This window comes from Budorcas taxicolor, chromosome 13, assembly GCF_023091745.1.
Source record: "Budorcas taxicolor isolate Tak-1 chromosome 13, Takin1.1, whole genome shotgun sequence".
Lineage (NCBI taxonomy): Eukaryota > Metazoa > Chordata > Mammalia > Artiodactyla > Bovidae > Budorcas > Budorcas taxicolor.
The window spans coordinates 23,799,357-23,819,568 of NC_068922.1; the positions used below are offsets into that span (position 1 = coordinate 23,799,357).

The 20,212-nt window shown below is 40.3% G+C and overlaps 1 protein-coding gene across 1 annotated transcript in view; it reads left to right on the top strand.

The window, feature by feature from the left end:
• The window catches only part of ARMC3 (armadillo repeat containing 3), an 86,439-nt gene extending 68,722 nt beyond the window's left edge, over nt 1-17,717 (top strand). Inside the window, exons 17-19 of the mRNA XM_052651144.1 lie at nt 10,164-10,364; nt 12,384-12,546; nt 17,508-17,717. Of these exons, the coding sequence (XP_052507104.1) occupies nt 10,164-10,364; nt 12,384-12,546; nt 17,508-17,717 (574 nt within the window). The remainder of the gene's footprint in view (nt 1-10,163; nt 10,365-12,383; nt 12,547-17,507) is intronic.
• The last annotated feature ends 2,495 nt before the right edge of the window (nt 17,718-20,212 follow it).

Below are 20,212 nucleotides of genomic sequence, written 5' to 3' on the forward strand. Positions count from 1 at the left end.
GAACCATTATAATATGGTTCCATGTATTTTTAAATGCTGTTTATGAACAAAGCTAGTGGAGGTGATGGAATTAAAGTGCTGCACTCAATATGCCAGAAAATTTGGAAAACTCAGCAGTGGCCACAGGACTGGAAAAGATCAGTCTTCATTCCAATCCCAAAGAAAGGCAATGCCAAAGAATGCTCAAACTACCACACAATTGCACTCATCTCACACGCTAGTAAAGTAATGCTCAAAATTCTCCAGACCAGGCTTCAACAGTACATGAACTGTGAACTTCCAGATGTTCAAGCTGGATTTAGAAAAGGTAGAGGAACCAGAGATCAAATTGCCAACATCCGCTGGATAATCAAAAAAGCAAGAGAGTTCCAGAAAAACGTCTATTTCTGCTTTATTGACTATGTCAAAGCTTTTAACTGTGGATCACAACAAACTGTGGAAAATTCTTCAAGAGATGGGAAGAGACGGGACCACCTGACCTGCCTCCTGAGAAATCTGTATGCAGGTCAGGAAGCAACAGTTAGAAATGGACATGGAACAACAGACTGGTTCCAAATAGGGAAAGGAGTACAACAAGGCTGTATATTGTCACCCTGCTTATTTAACATATGCAGAGTACATCATGAGAAACACTGGGCTGGAAGAAGCACAAGCTGGAATCAAGATTGCCGGGAGAAATATCAATAACCTCAGATATGCAGATGACACCACCGTTATGGCAGAAAGCAAAGAAGAACTAAAGAGCCTCTTGATGAAAGTAAAAGAGGAGAGTGAAAAAGTTGGCTTAAAACTCAACATTCAGAAAACTAAGATCATGGCATCGTGTTCCATTACTTCATGGCAAATAGGTGGGGAAACAGTGGAAACAGTGACAGACTATTTTTTTGGGCTCCGAAGTCACTGCAGATGGTGACTGCAGCCATGAAATTAAAAGACTCTTACTCCTTGGAAGGAAAGTTATGACCAACCTAGACAGCATATTAAAAAGCAGAGACATTACTTTGTCAACAAAGGTCTATCTAGTCAAAGCTATGGTTTTTCTAGTAGTCATGTATGGATATGAGAGTTGGACTATAAAGAAGGCTGAGCACTGAAGAACTGATGCTTTTGAACTGTGGTGTTGGAGAAGACTGAGAGTCTCTTGGACTGCAAGGAGATCCAACCAGTCCATCTTAAAGGAGGTCCGTCCTAAATATTCATTGGAAGGACTGATGCTGAAGCTGAAACTCCAATACTTTGGCCACCTGATGTGAATAACTGATTCATTTGAAAAGACCCTGATGCTGGGAAAGATTGAAGGTGGGAGGAGAAGGGGACAACAGAGGATGAGATGGTTGGATGGCATCACCGACTCAATGGACATAAATTTGAGTAAACTCCGGGAGTTGGGGATGGACCGGGAGGCCTGGTGTGCTGCAGCCCATGGGGTTGCAAAGAGTCGGACACGACTGAGTGACTGAACTGACTGACTGACATGTTGACATACTTTTATGCATATTCTTTCTCATGTGAGCTCTTTCCTGAATTATTCAGAAAACTACTCAGAACTCCTGCCCCACTCCATGACCCATCAATTAGAGTTGGCTTAAGCCCTTCAGAACCACTGGGGTGCTAGAGGCTATTTGGTGCACACACAAACACTTGAGCATCTACCTTCTAAACTGAGACTGTCCCCTGAGGTCTCCTAAGGAACTGTCTGCCTTCCTCCGCAGACCTCAGAGCTTTGTGCTTTCAATTTCTGCCTTTGTTTTCTTCTGTCAGTCTCTCTGGCTCACTGCTCTGGTCTCTGCTTCTGATCTGCTCCTGCTGTCCCAGCCCTCATCGTTTTTGCCTGCCTATCACCTCCCCACCTCTTCCGTTTCCTTTCTCTCCTCTCTTGACTTCTCTTGCTTCTCCTCCACTGGACTGAGAGCACCTTGAGGACAAGAACATGTTCTAACTCAAATAATTTCTCTTTCCATCCCCAGTATTTAGTACAGTGCTTGGTTAGCATACCTAAGGCATTCGTGTTTATTCAAGAGAATAGAAACGTGAACTTTTTCAGGAAAAGGTCCACACTTAGAAACTGTGTCTCCTGAACACATAGGTTCTCTCTGGCTGAATTCACTCATCAGTAAAATGGAGAGAAAAAACCCTGCAGTGTGTTGTTCCTCATAGTATGTTGAGAGATTAAATGAGTTAAGAAACATAATGTAAAGGGCTTAGAGCAGAGCCCAGCCCAGAGTAAACACTCAACAAATGTTAGTACTGCTGGATGAACCAGTTGCAAGGAGCCCAAACCCACTCCAGCCTTGTAGGGATGAGAAGAACCCCCCAAATCCAGCACATGCAAGAGGCTGGGAGTTAAGTCAATAACAGTAGGGTCTGCTCATCTCTCTCCCTCTCTTTCTCTCTCTACCTGCACAGTGCCTTTTCGCAATTGCTTTGTTATCTACCTTGACTTTCTTTTGATTACCACCTCACCCATAACTGTAGCTTATATGTGACTCCGATTTGCCATGGGACCAAACCTGGCCGCAGTTCCAAGACTGTCTTTTAATTCTAAAGCATAACAACGATCAGGTACAGTCTGTATCTCTTCTGTGTAACACTGGCGAAGAATCACGAAACACAGACTCACAGACTGGCTGAAGTTTTGAAAGGGAGCGGAAAGAAGAAACGGGAGACAGCTGTGTGTGAGGTGCCAGACAAGGAAAGTGAAAACCTGGATTTCCTTTTCCTGATGAATACTATTATCATATAAATTAAAATCATTGAGCAAGAGACTCTCATTCGGTCACCAGCCACCATCTTATTTCTGTATTCAGAGGTTTTAATTGCATTCTGTTTTGTAGCGCAACACTCCTAGGAGAGGTGATTAATTTATTTCTTGTTTATTCAGACACCCTCTCGATACTTACCTAGGTTTCACTGAAACCAACATGTCTAATGCCCTCCAAAGCTTTTCCTTGTAAAGATCATTCTCCTTACGTTAAATATTTACTATACCTATTCATGAAAGGAATTATAAGTTCTATCTATACTATATTTTTTATTCAGACTGGTTTTCATAAATATTTAATTTGATTGCACGTGAGTTTATTATACACACTTAAAAGCATGTTCTTCTGTCTCCATATAGAAGGATATGAAATGCATATCCTTCCAGTCTGTTCATCTTCGGCAACTTTTAGATCTTTACAGCCTATAAACTTTAACATTTCTGGTACTTAAATCATTTTGATTCCCATCACAGTGACGTCCTAAAACATTTTTGTTCTAAAATAATTTCCCTCAGAAAACTGGACGTGCATAAGAATGAAACTGAACGACTATCTTATACCATAAACAGAAATTAACTCAGCATGTAAGACCTAAAGCCCTAAAACACCTAGAAAAAGACTTAGATGATAAGCTATTTACTTCAGCCTTGGCAATAAGTTTTTAGATTTAACTTAAAAAGCAAAGGCAAAAAATAATAATAATAAACACCTGGGACTACACCAGACTAAAAAGTTTCTGCATAGCAAAGGAAACCATCAACAAAATGAAAAGGTAACCTACTAAACGGAAGAAAGCATATGCAAATCATATATCCAATAAAAGGTTAATATACAAAATATACAAAGAATTCATAAAACTCAGTAACAAAAACAAATAAGTAAAACAATTTGACTTTAAGAGAGCAGAAGATTTGAATAGACATTTTTTCCAAAAAGGAAATGTAGTTGGCCAATAGGCATGTAAAAAGATGCTCAGTGTCACTAATCATCAAAATATTGAATTAAAAAATATAAAACTTTTTTTAGTATTTGTTATGATTAGAGTTTTGTGTAATTCTCCAATAGCAGCTAATTGGATTATTTTTGTATTTTTTTCCCCTCCAAATTAAAAACAAAACTCAAATGGTCTTGAGTTGATCTCCCTTGCCCCCCATGCTTCAAATACTACTTAAAGGTAATTCCCACCCCTAATTTACTGCTAGTGGAACAGAATACTCCCTTATTTATGAATACATAATTTAGGAGATCTACCTGTCTACACTAGCCTAGTTCCAGTTGGGGACTTTCAAATATATAATCATGGCTAAAATTTATTATAGCAAAAGATACACTGCAAGATCAGCAAGAAAAAGGTACACATAAACAATGGCTAACAGAAGTCACACACAGGCTTCCCTCCCAGTCCTTCTTCCCTCTCTGCCAGCATAGCATAGGATGCGATTTTCTCGTATGACATAGCTCCACCCAGGAAAGCCTACCTGAGTCATGGAATCCAGACTTCATAAAGGTGCCAATTCCGATTACCTGTAGGGAACACCTACTTGAATGATTGGCTTCCAGGTGGCTCAGTGGTAAAGAATCTGCCTGCCAAGCAGGAGCTGCAGGAGATATGGGTTCTATCCCTGGGTCGGGAAGATCCCCTGGAGGAGGAAATGGCAACTGCATGCAGTCTTCCCTGCTGGGATAACCCCATGGACAGAGGAGCCTGGCAGGCTACAGGACTTGCAACTATAGTTCAGACACAACTGAGCAACTGAACAGGCACGCACAGATGTCTCTCAGAAGGAAACAGTACATTTTTCAAGCACTAAAGGAACCAACCATGTGTTCTCTATCCTTCAGCAATAAAGAGGGGGAAATAAAGACATTTCCAGATGAAGGAAAACAATTTATTGCTAGCTGGCCTACCCTTACAGATTTGCTAACTAAAGGAAGTTCTTCCAAAGAGAAGAAAATGCTGAAAGAATCTGGAAGGATTAGGACGAAAGAAGAAACTGAAATATGGGTATATACAATAGACTATTTCCTCATGAGTTTTATTTTTATACATTATATTTGATGATTGAAACAAAAAATTTTAATAATATCTGATACTCAAGAAAATTATATTTAAAAGTGGATAAAGTAAAGAGACTTCCCATGGATGTGATATTTCCCTCAAAGTGATAAAATGTGGATACCAGCAGACTGTGATACGTAATATATAATATGTCTGTTATAGTACTTACTATAACAACAACAAACCAATACAAAGAGCTACACTCACAAACAGTATAAATAAATCAAGATGGATAATTTTTAAATGTTCAAGTAACCCACAGGAAGGCAAGAAAAGAAAAACAAAGGAAAAGAACAAATCAAAAGGCAGATCTTGGCAGAGTGTATTTAAAAGTTATGATTCAACTACATGCTGTTTGAAAAAACTCACTTCAAATTTATCCATCTAGATGGGTTGAAAGTGAAAGGTTGGAAGGAGATACCATGTAAACATTCATTTTTTTAAGAAGCGTAAATGGCTTTTCAAATATGTATTAAAGTAGACTTCAGAGTAAAGAAAAATTCTAGAGAGAAAGAGGGACATTATGTATAATAAAATTAATCCATGAAGGAGACATAATAATCTAATATATATGCACCAAACAACAGAGCCTCGAAATACATGAGGCAAAAACTGATAGAGCAGAAAGGAGAAATAGATAAATCCAGAACTGTAGTTGAGGACTGCAACATGCCCCTCTGAGCAACTGATAGAACTACTTGACCTAAAATCACCAAGGAAATAAAGGATTTGAACAACAGCAAAATAAGTAGGATTTAATTGACATATCATGGAACATTTCATCACCAACACATTTTTTCAGCTGCATTTGGAACATTTATAATATTCTGGGTCATAAAGCATAGCAAAAAAATTTTAAGGATTTTAAATCATACAGAATATGCTCTCTGATCATAATAGAATCAAACTAGAAATTAATGACAGAAAGACAAGAAGAAACTCTTTAAACGTGGAAACTGAATGATACACTTCTAAATAATCTCTGGGACAAAAGGAAGTCTCAAAAGGATTTAAAAATACAAAGAATTGAATGAAAATACAGCCAAAGCAATGCTGATATTGAAATTTATTTCACTAAAATGTATTAGAGAGGTTGTAAATCAATAATCTAAGTTCTCACTTCAAGAATCTAGAAAAATAAACTCAATACAATTAGAAGGAAGAAAATAATAAAGAGAAATCAATGAAATTTAAAACAGAAACAGCAGAGAAAGTCAATGAAATCAAGGCTGGCTTTTAAAAAATGTCAATAACTATGTCAATCCTACTATGAGAATTGTAATCAGCAGCTTAGATGAAAAGGACCAGTTCATCAAAAACTACAAACTATCACAACTTACTAAAGATGAAATAGATGCTAAAATAATCATGTATTTTTTTAAAAAGTTGATTTCATAAAACCCAAAAGAGAAATTTCCTGACCCAGACGGTTTCATTAGTGAATTCTGTCAAACATTTCAATAATTAACACCAACTCTACACAATCTTTGGAAGGAATGATGCTGAGGCTGAAACTCCAGTACTTTGGCTACCTCATGCGAAGAGCTGACTCGTTGGAAAAGACTCTGATGCTGGGAGGAATTGGGGGCAGGAGGAGAAGGGGATGACAGAGGATGAGATGGCTGGATGGCATCACTGACTCGATGGACGTGAGTCTGAGTGAACTCCGGGAGTTGGTGATGGACAGGGAGGCCTGGCGTGCTGCAATTCATGGGGTCGCAAAGAGTCGGACACGACTGAGTGACTGAACTGAACTGAATTACACAATCTTTCCCAGAAAACAGAATGTTTCCCAGCTCATGATACCAGCATTATTCTAATCCCAATACCAGACAAGGACATGACAAGAAAAGAAATTTACAACAGGTTTGGGCTTCCGTTGTGGCTCAGTTGGTAAAGAATCTGCCTGCAATGTAGGAGACCTGGGTTCCATCTCTGGGTTGGGAAGATCCCCTGCAGAAGGGAACAGCTACTCACTCCAGTATTCTGGCCTGGAGAATTCCATGGACTGTGTAGTCCATGGGGCTGCAAAGAGTCGGACACAACTGAGTGGCTTTCACTTTCACTTTGTCAAAATAGTTGAGTATACCTGTGGTGGGTTGGGGCTTCTGTTAGGTTAATCTGCATGTCTCTCCCTTAGTATCACTTTATCTGGATTACTGTAGCTATATAGTAAGACTTTTTATCAATCACTTTTGATTGTTCCCACATTATTTTTCTTCATCACATTTGATTTAGCTATTCTAAGGCCTATGCCTTTCCATATACAGCTTAGAATAAGATTTTCTATCCTACAGAAAACTTTGCTTGGATTTTAACAGGAATTCCATTAAACCTTGAGCCCATTTGAGGACAATTATATCTTACTATGTTGAATCTTTAAATCTGTGGACACAGGACGTGTCATCATGTGTTTAGATCTTCTTTGATTGCTTTTGACAACACTTTTTAATATTCAGCACACAAATCCTGTACATGTTTGGAGAAGTTTATACCTAAGGATTTCATTTTCTTAGCATAATTGTGAGTGCTCCAAATTTTTTTTTTAATTTTGGTTTCCACATGTTTGTTTTCACTATATAGAAACATAATGGATTTGTGTGTTGTTCTTACATCTTCAGATTTTGATGAACTCAATTCTTAGTTCTTGGAGTGTTTTTCAGGAGATTCTTTGGGATTTCCTACATGGGCAATCATATCATCTGCTTTGTCTTTAGTTTTCAGTAGTTTGATTTCAATGTGTCTGGAGTAGATTTCTTTGGGTGTGCCTTATTCACATTCACTGAAATTCTTGACTATGTAGATTTATGTTTTTAACCAAATTGGGGAAACCATTTCAGCTCTAATTTATTCCATTTTTTTCCTGTACTGCCTTCTTTGTCCTCTTCTTCTGACTCTATGATGATACTAATATTAGCTTTTTTTATGGCACCACAAGTCCCTGAGACTTTGTCAATTGCTTTTTCAATCTTTTGTTCTCTGTGTTATCCATATCACATAATTTTTATTGACACATCTTCAAGTTCACAGATTATTTTCTCTGTTATCTCCATTTTGCTATGAATCCTATTCAGAGAGTTGTGATTTTTAAGTTTTAGTTACTGTATTTTTCAGCTCCAAATTCTATTTTTATATCTTCTTTTTTCTAAGACTTTCTGACTCCTTGTTCATTTCAAGAGTGTTTTACTTGTTGGAACATTTTACATCCGTATCATCTCAGCATTGATGTGTATTGATGGCCTTTTCCCATATGAGGTGAGATTTTCCTGGCTCTTCGTATGTTGAGTAATTAGATTGCAATATGTTATAAGTCCTACAGTTCTTATTTATGGGTCTTAGGCACATTCTAAGAAGAAGGTTTCTTTTGTGTGTGTGTTTTAGCAGTCAGTCGCCCCAGTTGCTTTCAGTCTTCAAATTCCAGCCAGTTGTCAATCTACGGTTTGCCCCATTTTCAAAGGCTTTGCGGTGCTATTTGGATGAGCCCTGCATGTGTGCCAGCTAAGATCCATTTGGGACTTGGGCAGTGGTCTACACTATAGTTCCATCTTCAAAATCTATGTATGTGCTATTTAGGGTCAGAACTATGCACACACAGCTTGGAATAAGCCTAGGAATTCATAAAGACTTTTATAGGGTTGCTTTCCTGAGCTCCTCCCTCTCCATGACCTCACTTGTCTGTTCTGGTTCCTTGGAGCTTCCCTTTTGGTCCTTAAGCCAAAAAAAACATTATTTACCCTGTGCTGCAACACTCTTGCCATGACAGCATCCATATCCACAGCCAAACAGCAGGAGGACTGGGCATGAATAAGGCAGTTTTAGATTCTTAGGGACCTGAATGTCACCACTGCCACCGCCGTCACAAGATTCCTTAGGGGCTGGGGCACAAGAGAATGGATAAAAATAAGAAAAAGATCAAAATCAGGGCTTTCCTCCATTTCTCAAGTAGATTTCTTGAGCTCTCTCTACACGCTGATGCCCACTTCCAGACTTGGGGCGATGTTTACTTCAGCTTGGAGAATAGTGGAGGAAAATTAAAAGACAAGCTCACCATCAGTTCAGTAGTCATTCAGATGTTGGTCTTTTCTGATCTTTCTGCTATGAATTACTTTTCAGAGTTTTCAAATAGCTATTGCATGTACCCTGTCCAGGTTTTAGGATTGTATTCAGTAGGAGAGACAGGGTGAAGTGTACTTATTCCCTGTTACCTGGAATGAGAACTCCAGTCATTGTTTGTTCAACTCACTAATAATGAGAGAATTAGTGAGATGTTAATACTGGGAAAAGATCACTTGAGAATATATATATTTATATCCAATTTAACTAAAGAATATTAGGAAAAGATTGCTGAGCTACATTTTAAAAACTTGTAGGATGACTAACGTCTTACAGGACAATAAATTGTAATCTTTGGGTGTATCTTTTCCATTGAATGGAAATAATTTGCATCCGTACTAAACAAAAATTTCTATGTTAACTAGTAACTTCTCTAAGTCTGGAACTTTTCATTGAGAGTAAACAGTATCCTTACTGTTTACTAAGTATATTCTATTTTCCCTAAGTACAGAACTAAGTACATTTCCCTAGATAAACTTTGCGTGAGGTCTTTGTCCCTGCATGACATGAAAATTCCTTGCCATCCTTATTTTGTTTTTTGCCTGTTACCATGTTTTGGATATGTGTGCATGCTAAGTCACTTCAGTCATGTCTAACTCTTTGTGACCCTGTGGACTATAACCCTCCAGGCTCCTCTGTCCATTGGATCCCCCAGGCAAGAATACTGGAGTGGGTTGCCATGCCCTCCTCCAGGGGATCTTCCTAACCCAGGGATCAAAGCTGCGTCTCTTATGTCCCCCGCATTGACAGGCAGGTTCTTAGACAGGTTCTTTACCACTAGTGCCACCTGGGAAGCCCCCATGTGTTGGGTAATTGTTCTAAAAATTGGGATCCAAATTCTTCTTGCAGAAGGTCTCAGCTGAAGCAAGAGATGATAAAAAACTGGCATAGACTCCCTGAGGAGGCAACCTATTTTTTCCCAATTCAATAAATATTTATTGCATACCTACAGTGTACCAAATATTTTGATAAGAAATGGTGCATAAAAGCAATATATGATTTTCATACTATGTATCAATCATGTAGTATTCTCTTGAAAAATAATTTCTCCCACAAATATAGAGACTGTAAAACTCCTTGCCATGGAAACTTTGAAAAATATGTAGGGTGGTATGGTTATTGAGGTATATAGCAAATACTATAGTCCCATGATGCTCTTCAGATTAACTCAGAGCACAGTTAGTGCTTATTCACTCTGTTATTTTGCTTGCTGTTGTTTATTTTCTAAGGAAAGGCAGAGGGAAAAAAGAAGAGGAAAAAGTGAAGGAGGAGGAAGAGGTTGCAGCAGCACCCAAATTGACTGGAGAAGGAAGCCTTGAGAAAGAATGGTTCCCTCCCTCTGATCCTGACTTCTGTGTTTATGTGTATGAAGTGACCAAATCCATACTTCCCATCACCAATATAAAGGAACAGATTGAGGTTCTTGCAAAGTAAGCTGTCTGTGTATACATATGCATTTTCAGTTTCTGAAAAATGTTTTTTCGATGTTAGTGATTTGCATTGTTCTAGCCAGTTTTCAGACAACTACACCATAATAAACAGCACTCTGACTCTGAAGCAGAAACACAAAGATTTGGAAAGAAAGCCTCCATTTCTATTTTGGATAATATTTCTGCCAAGAATCAGAACTAGGAGCTAGAAATTACTTAAAGAAAAATGTCTCTGTCATTTTCTCCTGCTAAACCATGAAAAGCATCTTTCAGGGTGACTCCAAAGAAGTTATAAATGAAGGAATCCTATTGTGAATTATTTGTAAACTCACAAGTTGGTTCCTAATACAAATGGTCATCCGCTATTTTTATGTTGTATGTCCGATATTTTGTGTCTCACATTGCTCTAAATTGGCATTGTGGGTATTCTAAGAGATGGTTCAGCGCTCTGTATAATCCAGTGAGGTTGCCTCCTAAATGAGAGTGTTTACTCTAGATTCCACCCAGAGAAGGCTGAGAACTTGACTTTATAGCTGACAGGGATTAAGACTTACTGGAAATGGAGGCTCACTTTCTTGACTGACACCAGCCAGTCGTGAGCTCCTGGCTTGTGCAACAGCTGCAGTCTCTGTGAGAGCTTGTACCTTCTCCAAATAGAAGTGAGTTGCAGGCACCAAACCTGGATGTGACAACTGCAAGAAACACAGCCGCCAGATCACTGACTCCTTGTCAGCTGGCTCTGCAAGGGAATGTTTTTTTGGCTACTGAAGTTTTCCTGGTGTCCTTGAGAAGTGATGACTCAAGCAGATTCTGACTTAACTCATTTCAACATTTGTCAGATTTCCTCATGCTTTGTTCCTATCAGAAATCGTTTTCATCATTCCCCCATTTTTCTTTTAATCTGAGCCCATACCAAGAGAGTGATACAGAGATGTATCCCCATGCATTTGGCTCCTAGTGGGATACCTGGCTGACTGACAGCTCAGGTCAGTGTTCTGCCCAATCCTTTCTCTTGGTTTTCACCATTGCTCTTCTTTGTTGGTTCCACAAACAGCAAGAGGAAATTCTTTAACGATGTGCAATTCTGCCTTAACTCCATGATGTAGTAGCCTCAGTTGACAGAGGATTTTTACAGGTGTGCTGAGTGACATCTTCAGTGAGAGCCTACTTTTAGGAGAAACTCTCAGGCAAAGTACAATACGTCCAACTCACCTCATGTAATTGTTACTTATTTTTTCCTTTGTGCCTCTTCCTCCCTCCTCTAACTTCAGTGTTACATAAATGGCATATCTCTTTCTCTAAATTAAAAAAATAATAATAATAAAATTTAAAAGAAGAGGAGGATAAAACTTGAAAATAATTGTGAACCTAATGGTATGCAGTGGTCCTATGTGTTTGGATGAGGTTAAATTCCTTAAAAGAAGGACCATATGTCAGGACAATTCAGATTCAAACATTTGAAAATGCTTTCCAACAGTAAGATAACATTCAAAAACTGCGCTGATACAAATGTAATGTGATAGTGATCTGTATCTTGCTATAAACATTAGGAAAATTAGCATTCATTTCTTTTTTCCTGCTGAATGAAACTGCTAGAATTTCAGCTTATATATGAAGAGAGTAAGTGTAATACTGTGTGTGTGTGTGTGTGTGTGTGCGTGTGCATGCACACTTAGTCGCTTCAGTCGAGTCCGACTCTTTGCAACCCTATGGACTCTAGCCCACCAGGCTCCTCTGTCCATGTGATGCTCCAGGCAAGAATACTGGAGTGGGTTGCCATGCCCTCCATGAGGGGATCTTCCTGACCCAGGGATCGAACCCACATTTCCTGTGTCTCCTGCATTACAGGCAGATTCTTTACCACTGAGCTGTCAGGGAAGCCCAAGCATAATCTTAACTTACAGTAAATACATAAAGTAAAACAAAAATCAGAGGAAACACATGTTTTACAAGTATAATTACACAGAAGGCAGTGAAATATTAAACTTGACTGATTCAATCTCACTGTAATTGATGCAGGTATGTGGCTGAAAAGATGGGCGGTAAGATTCCAAAAGAAAAACTACAGGATTTCAGCTGGGAGCTTCATATAAGTGAACTAAAATTTCAACTTAAATCCAACGTTGTACCAATTGGACTGATCAAAAAAGGAACCTTCTACCATCGAGCTTTGCTTTTCAAGGTATTTAAGATGTTTTGCCTCATTTCCAATTAGGTAAAAATGTTTCATCTTCATCGTTGTGGAGAGAGCCAGTTGCTAACAATTAACTTTGTAATACTAATACTATCATTTAGATGTACTTATATTTGGTGTATATATGTATGTGTATATACATACACACATGTAAGTTCACCAGACTGTTAGAAGCATATTCATTCTACATTTGTGACACACCTACTCTAGACCAGGGGATGACAGAGGATGAGATGGTTGGATGGCATCACCAACTCAATGGACATGAGTTTGAGCAAGGTCCAGGAGTTGGTGATGGACAGGGAAGCCTGGCGTGCTGCAGTCCGTGAGGTTACAAAGAGTTGGACACGACAGAGCAACTGAACCGAACTGAACTCTAGACCAGGGCCTCTTCCAAGGTCGGGAATATAGGGATAATAAAGTGACAATCCCTGCACTTGAGAGGGTCTGAAGCCAGACTTGTGGGCTCTCAGGTGACTTCAGGGAAAGTTTCAGGGGAGGAAATGATATGTGGCCTCAGTTTTACAGGCTGCATAGAACTCCAGCAGGAAAGAAGGAAAGACATGGATGTTCTAAACATTTTATTCAAAATAACAGGTATGAGAGTCAGTGATCCACTTGAGGGATGGAGAGTAGGTCTGGATCCAGAAGAGCAGGGAAGGGTTGGATGGGCTCAAGGACCAGACAATAAAGCACCATGTGATTCTGCACTTGATTCTAAAATCTGCGAGTGGCCACTGAAAGTTAAGGGGAGTGTGGCAACATGGTTTTGAAAGACCATTCAGGCTACAGAACAGGGAATGAATTAGAATGTGGCTAAGACTGGAGACAGGAAGACCAGCTGCAAGGTCCCTGGAGCAAGAAGTCTGGGTGACAGATACAAAAGCCGTGGAGGAGGCTGCAAACGAGTGGTGAGTTTAGAGGGAGACACGGGAGGCAAAACTGGAAGAAGCTGCTGGCTGCCTGACAGTTGGATGAGAGGGTGCATGAGAAGAGAATGATTTCCAGACTCTGGTCAGGGCCACTGGAAATGATGGCATCATTCACGGAGATGAGGACACTAGAGCCAGAAGAGGTGAAAGGGAGGGGGCGATCTTTTTTTCCCTGCATTGTAGTCAGTGTCTGAAATATAACAGGGGCTGAGAAAATGGTTTCTGAACCATAGATTTAAATGTATAAAATACAGCCTTCTCCTGAATACTACAAACTTCATTGCATTTTGCCTCCAGTTTCAAGCTAATCCTATTTGTAGCCCAAATGCCAGTCTTTCCTATTTCCTGGGATTTCCTGCTCTATCAGTTCTTCTCTCCCATATTAAATCTCTTTCACTCTGCCAGCTGTTTCTCCTTTAAAATCCAAACTTAAGTCCATTCTATCTAAAGAGAAAATGTAAATCTTTTCTCATTATCTCTACAACCACTCCTGTATACAGTCCATTACATGACAGTCATCATCTTGAGCTTATATACCAGGCATTAGATAAACATAATTATCAACAGTCTCAAATAGGCCAAAGGCTGGAACTACTACCTTTGTTTTAAAGACAAGAAAATTGATACTTAGACAAGGAATTTACCCAGAGATACAGCTGGAATTTGAACCCATGCCTATCTGAGCCAAAACCTACTACACTGCTTCTGTCTGAAGATAATTCTCATTCCAGGTCAAAAATTCTGAGTGATCTCCACTCCTTGATCTCCCTTTTATCCTCAGCTCTCTGCAGTCTGGCTGTTGCTCCCTCCTGACAAGGATCATAATGATCTAGTGTCTCTTTTGCTTGATATGTCAGAGAACTTGTCATTGATCCTTCCCTTTCTTCTGCACCACTTTCCTCAGTAACTTCTGTCCTCTCGTCATTTCATCTCAGTCTCCTTTGGAGACGTCTTTTCCTCCACCTTGTCTTAAATGTTGGGGTCCTGACCCAGAACTCAAGGTTCTTACATTTTTCACTGGTAAAATGTCTCATCCCTCTATTCCTCCTAAATCGTTCAATCCCCTTACACATACTGTTCATCTCCCCCATTTTCTTCCAGCTCCTTTCCCCCGTGGCAGCCTAGATAAATTGTCCACAGACCTTATAACCTGCTCCCTGATTTCCTTCATCTTCCTGCCCCCATCCTTCCACTCCTCTGCCTTGCCTGCCCACCCTGCCTGCCCTTTCCACGATGACACTCAGGTTACAGCACACGACCGTGGGGTGCACCACCGCCAATTCAGGATCCAAGATGGCGGTTCGCATGCTGCCTGGCCACCTATTCCAGCTCCTAGCCAAGGACTTTTCTTATTTTCCTCAGCAGTCATGTCCCCACATCTGTCCTCCTTCCTAAGCCTTTCCATCTTTACCTCTTCCTATGAGCAAATGACCTTTTTTCCCATTTTATGAAGTAAACAGAAACTTCTAGGTTCAACTCAGCTGAGGTTAAGAACTCAGACTCTGGGAATTCCCTGGCAGTTCAGTGGTTAGGACTTGGTGCACTCACTGCTGGGGCCCCAGGTTCAATCCCTGGTTGGAGAACTAAGGTCCTACAAGAACTCAGACTCTGGAGATAGATTCCATGGCTTTCATGTTAGGTCAACCCTTATGGTGACCTTGGGAAAACTGTCTGACCTCAGTCTTACTCTCTGAAAGATGAGGAATATGATAGTATTCCACAGGGGTGTTTTGGTGATTTAAAGTGCCTTGATATGGAATAAGAGATCACTAAATACTATTTTGGAAAAGATTATATTTGTGTGTGTGTGTGTCGACCCCCTACTGTGAGTGTAAAATGATCCTAGGACCAATTTCAAGGGGATCAGGGGCTTGTTCCACACATCCAAGCAATTATTTGCTACCAGCTGGGTGTCCTACAATTCAACTCAATTTGGATACTCTTTACCTGGACATGGGGTCAGGCCCCACAGGTTAAGGGCTCAGTTCTAAAAGACTGCTTCCCCCCTCACCACTGCTTCCCCCCTCACCACTGCTTCCTCCCTCACCACTTCAGGTGACAGTCACAAGCCCAAGTTGTCTCCTGTGCATCTGAGTGACCAGGCTGTAGATTGAAGGTTCCAGTAACCTCCTCCTTGGGTTCAATTAATTTGCTAGAGTGGCTCACAGAAAGTAGAGAAATATTATTATTACTAAAGCAGTGGTTTATTATAAAAGAGTATAACTCTTTAGTATAAAAGAGTATAACTCCGGGACAGGCGGAGAAGGCAATGGCACCCCACTCCAGTACTCTTGCCTGGAAAATCCCATGGACAGAGGAGCCTGGAAGGCTGCAGTCCATGGGGTCGCTGAGGGCAGGACATGATTGAGTGACTTCACTTTCACTTTTCACTTTCCTGCATTGGAGAAGGAAATGGCAACCCACTCCAGTGTTCTTGCCTGGAGAATCCCAGGGACAGGGGAGCCTGGTGGGCTGCCATCTATGGGGTTGCACAGAGTCGGACACGACTGAAGCAACTTAGCAGCAGCAGCAGCAGCAGGGACAGGCAGGTAGGAGAGACACATAGGGCAGGCTGTGAGAAAAAGGCTCTGGGCTTCCATGCTCTCTGAAGATGTTGCTCATCAACCCAGAAGCTCTCCAGGAGTTTGGGGTTTTTCATGAACGATGTATAGCATAGGTGTGATTAACTAAATCATTGGCCATTGGCTATTGATTCAACCTCCAACCCCTCTCCCCTCCCTAGAGGTCATGGGAGCAGGAGTGAAAGTTTCAGCCCTTCACTCACAGAATTGATTCTCCTGGCAACCAGCTCCCATCCTTAGGTAGGGTCCAAAAGTCACCTCACTCACAAAACAAAAGACACCTTATGGATCTCATCACTTAGGAAATTCCAAGAGTTTTAGGAGCCCTCTGCCAGGAACTGGACAAAGACCAAATATATATTTTTTATTATATATCACAGGAGTACCAAACATCCAGACACTGTTATGCTACCATTGACTGTTGATCAGACTAGATGGAATCCAAGGCCCTAAAAATAACAACCATGCCTCCATCATCTGGGTTCACCCAAGACTCCCTGGTAGCAGTCTTTACATAGTGAAGTGAAGTCGCTTAGTCATGCCCAACTATAATGACATGCATGTAGAAATATAGAGATGATCGAATCAACGCAAGCGTTGCCTTCTGGTACTAGGAACGTTTATTGAGCCCGTACTCTGTACCAGCATTCACAGCATGAGTTCAGGCGACCTTTACACCCACCTGACAAGGAAGGTGGTTACACCATTGTTATCATCCCACAGATGGAGACACAGAAGCATAAAGAAGTGAGTCATGTCCTTAAGGTGATGCTAGTTACTTGAAATTCAAACCCAGCCAGCTCTCTTATTCCCTATGATGGGACTAGGAACTTTCCAGATTATTTAAAAAGTGCTTTTAAAATCAGGACAAATTGAAGGAAGAGACAGCTTCCAAGGAACATAAGCAATCCCTGAGGACTGGGTGGCAGGCAGCCCAAGGACCAGCTGCTTACAGTTCTGCTGGTCTGGCTCCACCAGCCTACACCACACAGAACAAACAGGTCCCTCCCACCCCACCCCAATCTGATCCCTCTCTTCAATCCCACTGCATTTCACACCCAAAGAACAGCCCAGGAGCATGGAAAGATTGATAGACACAGTAGTGCGGAAAGCCCGTGGAACAGCTTTTCTCCAATTACATTATCAATCTTGTGCTGATACAATGCAGCATACCTGCCTGAAAAATGTCCCTTCCCAGCAGGACCTACACACAAGTTTCGAGTCCACAGAATCCTGAGGAGCAAGGAAACTTCACACATTTTACCGACTCCTGTCACAATTCTGTACATTTTTCCAGCCTCCTTTCTAAGCACTTTTTTTTTTTCCTTTACAGGAGTGCATATTTCACCTTCAAGCAAGGTGGGTCTTTCAACCAAGCCTTTTTCTCCGCCCCTCCCCTCCTCACTCTTGGCTGATCTCCTGTTTTCTCCCACAGGCTCTGGCTGATAAAATTGGTGTAGGCTGCTCTCTTGTTCGCGGGGAGTATGGCAGAGCCTGGAATGAAGTTAAGCTGATGAGCGAATCCCGAAAGGGAGTGATGGGGGCACTCCCTCCCCTGGAAGTTTACATAGTTGACCTCATGTTCCATCCAGGGTCCCTGATAAAGTTAAGAAGTCGCGAGGCAGATCATTACAGATTTCTCTAAACTTCCAAATGAACATAGAAGGGATTCAAACAAGAAATGCATTATATACCTTTCTATGAAGTTCACCCGTGGATTTTATTTCTTTAAATAAAAACCTTAGAAATGCTCTCCTTGTGTAGAAATGAGGTCACTTGGATTGGACTCAGCTGTGCTTCTGATTTCAGGCTTTTGGCAAGCAGTCAGTCTGATGAGATCATATTATGCTCAAGGAAAGCTTTTTATTCTTGAAATTAACCCACCCCACCCCTCCCATCTCCTGAGGAGCATCTCTGCCCTTTGGTAATCCTGTGTAAAAAGCCCACAGTTACTGTTTCCAAAAAGTGAGTGCCCTGTGACTGCTATGCTTCATGTTCAGGACACTCCAGGAAGACCTGGTTAAATAAAGTCAGTGGTCTTTCATGTCTTCAGTCACCTCCTCTCACTACCATATAGTAAGAGTATTAATATTTTGAACATTTGTAGATCTATTTTCGGAGAAGGCAATGGCACCCCACTCCAGTACTCTTGCCTTGGACGGAGGAGCCTGGAAGGCTGCAGTCCATGGGGTCGCTGAGGGTCAGACACGACTGAGCGACTTCACTTTCACTTTTCACTTTCATGCACTGGAGAAGGAAATGGCAACCCACTCCAGTGTTCTTGCCTGGAGATTCCCAGGGATGGGGGAGCCTGGTGGGCTGCCGTCATGGGGTCACACAGAGTCAGAAACGACTTAAGTGACTTGGCAGCAGCAGCAGCAGATCTATTTTAGTATCACAAATTCCTTTCTAAAATTTTTGGTTTATATTTTTCCAAATTTATCATTAAAAACACTGTTTAGTATACTTCACTGAATTGAAAATATTCCTAAAAATGATTTTCATACACGGTACTTGTCTATGTTGACTTAGAAATATACCTTCAGTTAAAAATTCTGATTTGCTTTTTGCACATTTTAATGCTGGGTTACAAAAATATGATTTCAAATTTACGTGACTTAAAAATGTCTTCTTTTCTGAAAAGTTTTGAAATATAAGAATAAGGTAAATCTTTGGGGAGAGATTGTTTTGTCAGTACTGAGCACAAAATGGGGAGCAAGCACACATTCCAAACGGCAAGAGAAAATGGATCTGATATAGTATAAACATTTTCCTCATCATGCCTTTAAGTCTAAAGCCAACCCGTCTAATCATTTTACTAAACGGCTTTTAAAAGTGACTCTGATTTTAGGAATTAAGGTGAAGATTATTCTGTATGAACCAATGTGTAATTTCAAAGAATGTGTAATTCTTTATTTCAAAATAAAGTTGCTACATCAAATGGTGTGGTAATTATATTTATCACCCAATTTCATGAACCAGAGCACAGATTATAGGATACATACCCATCAAAGCATTTCCAAGTCTCTCTTGATGGATTACAAAGATATATAAGATGTAACAAGATAAAAAACAAATGAGCAACAGGCGTAAGTATAGAAAAGAAAGTTCGACAAGGCTGAGACTAAGTTTAGAATTCAAAATGCATTCTGTGAAAATCCTGCATACTTGTTAGAGGTAAGTGGAATTTTGACTGTCTAGCAGCCAGTGCAGAGGGGAATGCTGTCATGACTGATGACGGGGTCCACTAGATAGAAACACAGAGCAGCTTCTCAAGAGGAACAAAGACCAGGGGAATTCTTCTTTGGGAGCTTCATACAGATGACAAATGCAATATAGAAAACAACATTTTTGAAAAACAACCTCCCAGCAAGTTCTGGAAAGAGTTTTCATAAGCCAGTGGCCAAACATCAAAATGGAATGAGGGAAAAGTTCCATGCTGAGCCACCGTGATGTTGTTCAGGTGGACACGACATATTTTTAGTCTGGTACAGACCAAACACACATTCCTGTTTTCATCTTAGGTATGATTTTGGTATGCTATCTCTCTCACTTAGGTTCTAGGTAATAACTGTCCTCCACTTTTAGCAAGTAGGTTTCAGAGATATTGTCAAAGAAGCAGCACTGTCAGTGATGGAAAATATTTTCTAGAAGCTCAAAATGATGCGTCAAATCAAATGGATATTGGCTTTTTATTGACATGAAATTATTTGAATAGTAACATATTTCTCAGCAAGATTTCCTCATACTGTTTATCTGCCAAAGGCAGTAATCTGAAGATACCTGGAGATAAGAGGTAAGGAGTTTCAGGAAATACATTTCCCTTTAGAACCATTCCCAGAAAGGCTATAAACCACTTACTGGTGGTTTGTTTGCTTTTTTTTTTTTTTTTGCTTTTTTGTTTTAACCCAGTTGAATAATACGGGTAAGATAAACTGACACTATGAAAACTAAATGGAGAATATCACCATAGGGCATATTTTGGGGGAATATTTTTTAGAGCAATACAATAGTATCCAATTACTTGAGTTTAGTATTTAAAAGTACTATTCTTAATCTAAAATCACCTGAATATTTTTAGATAGTTCACTAGCAAAAGCTTTGCTTAGACTTATACTTTTAAAGCCAGAAACATCATTA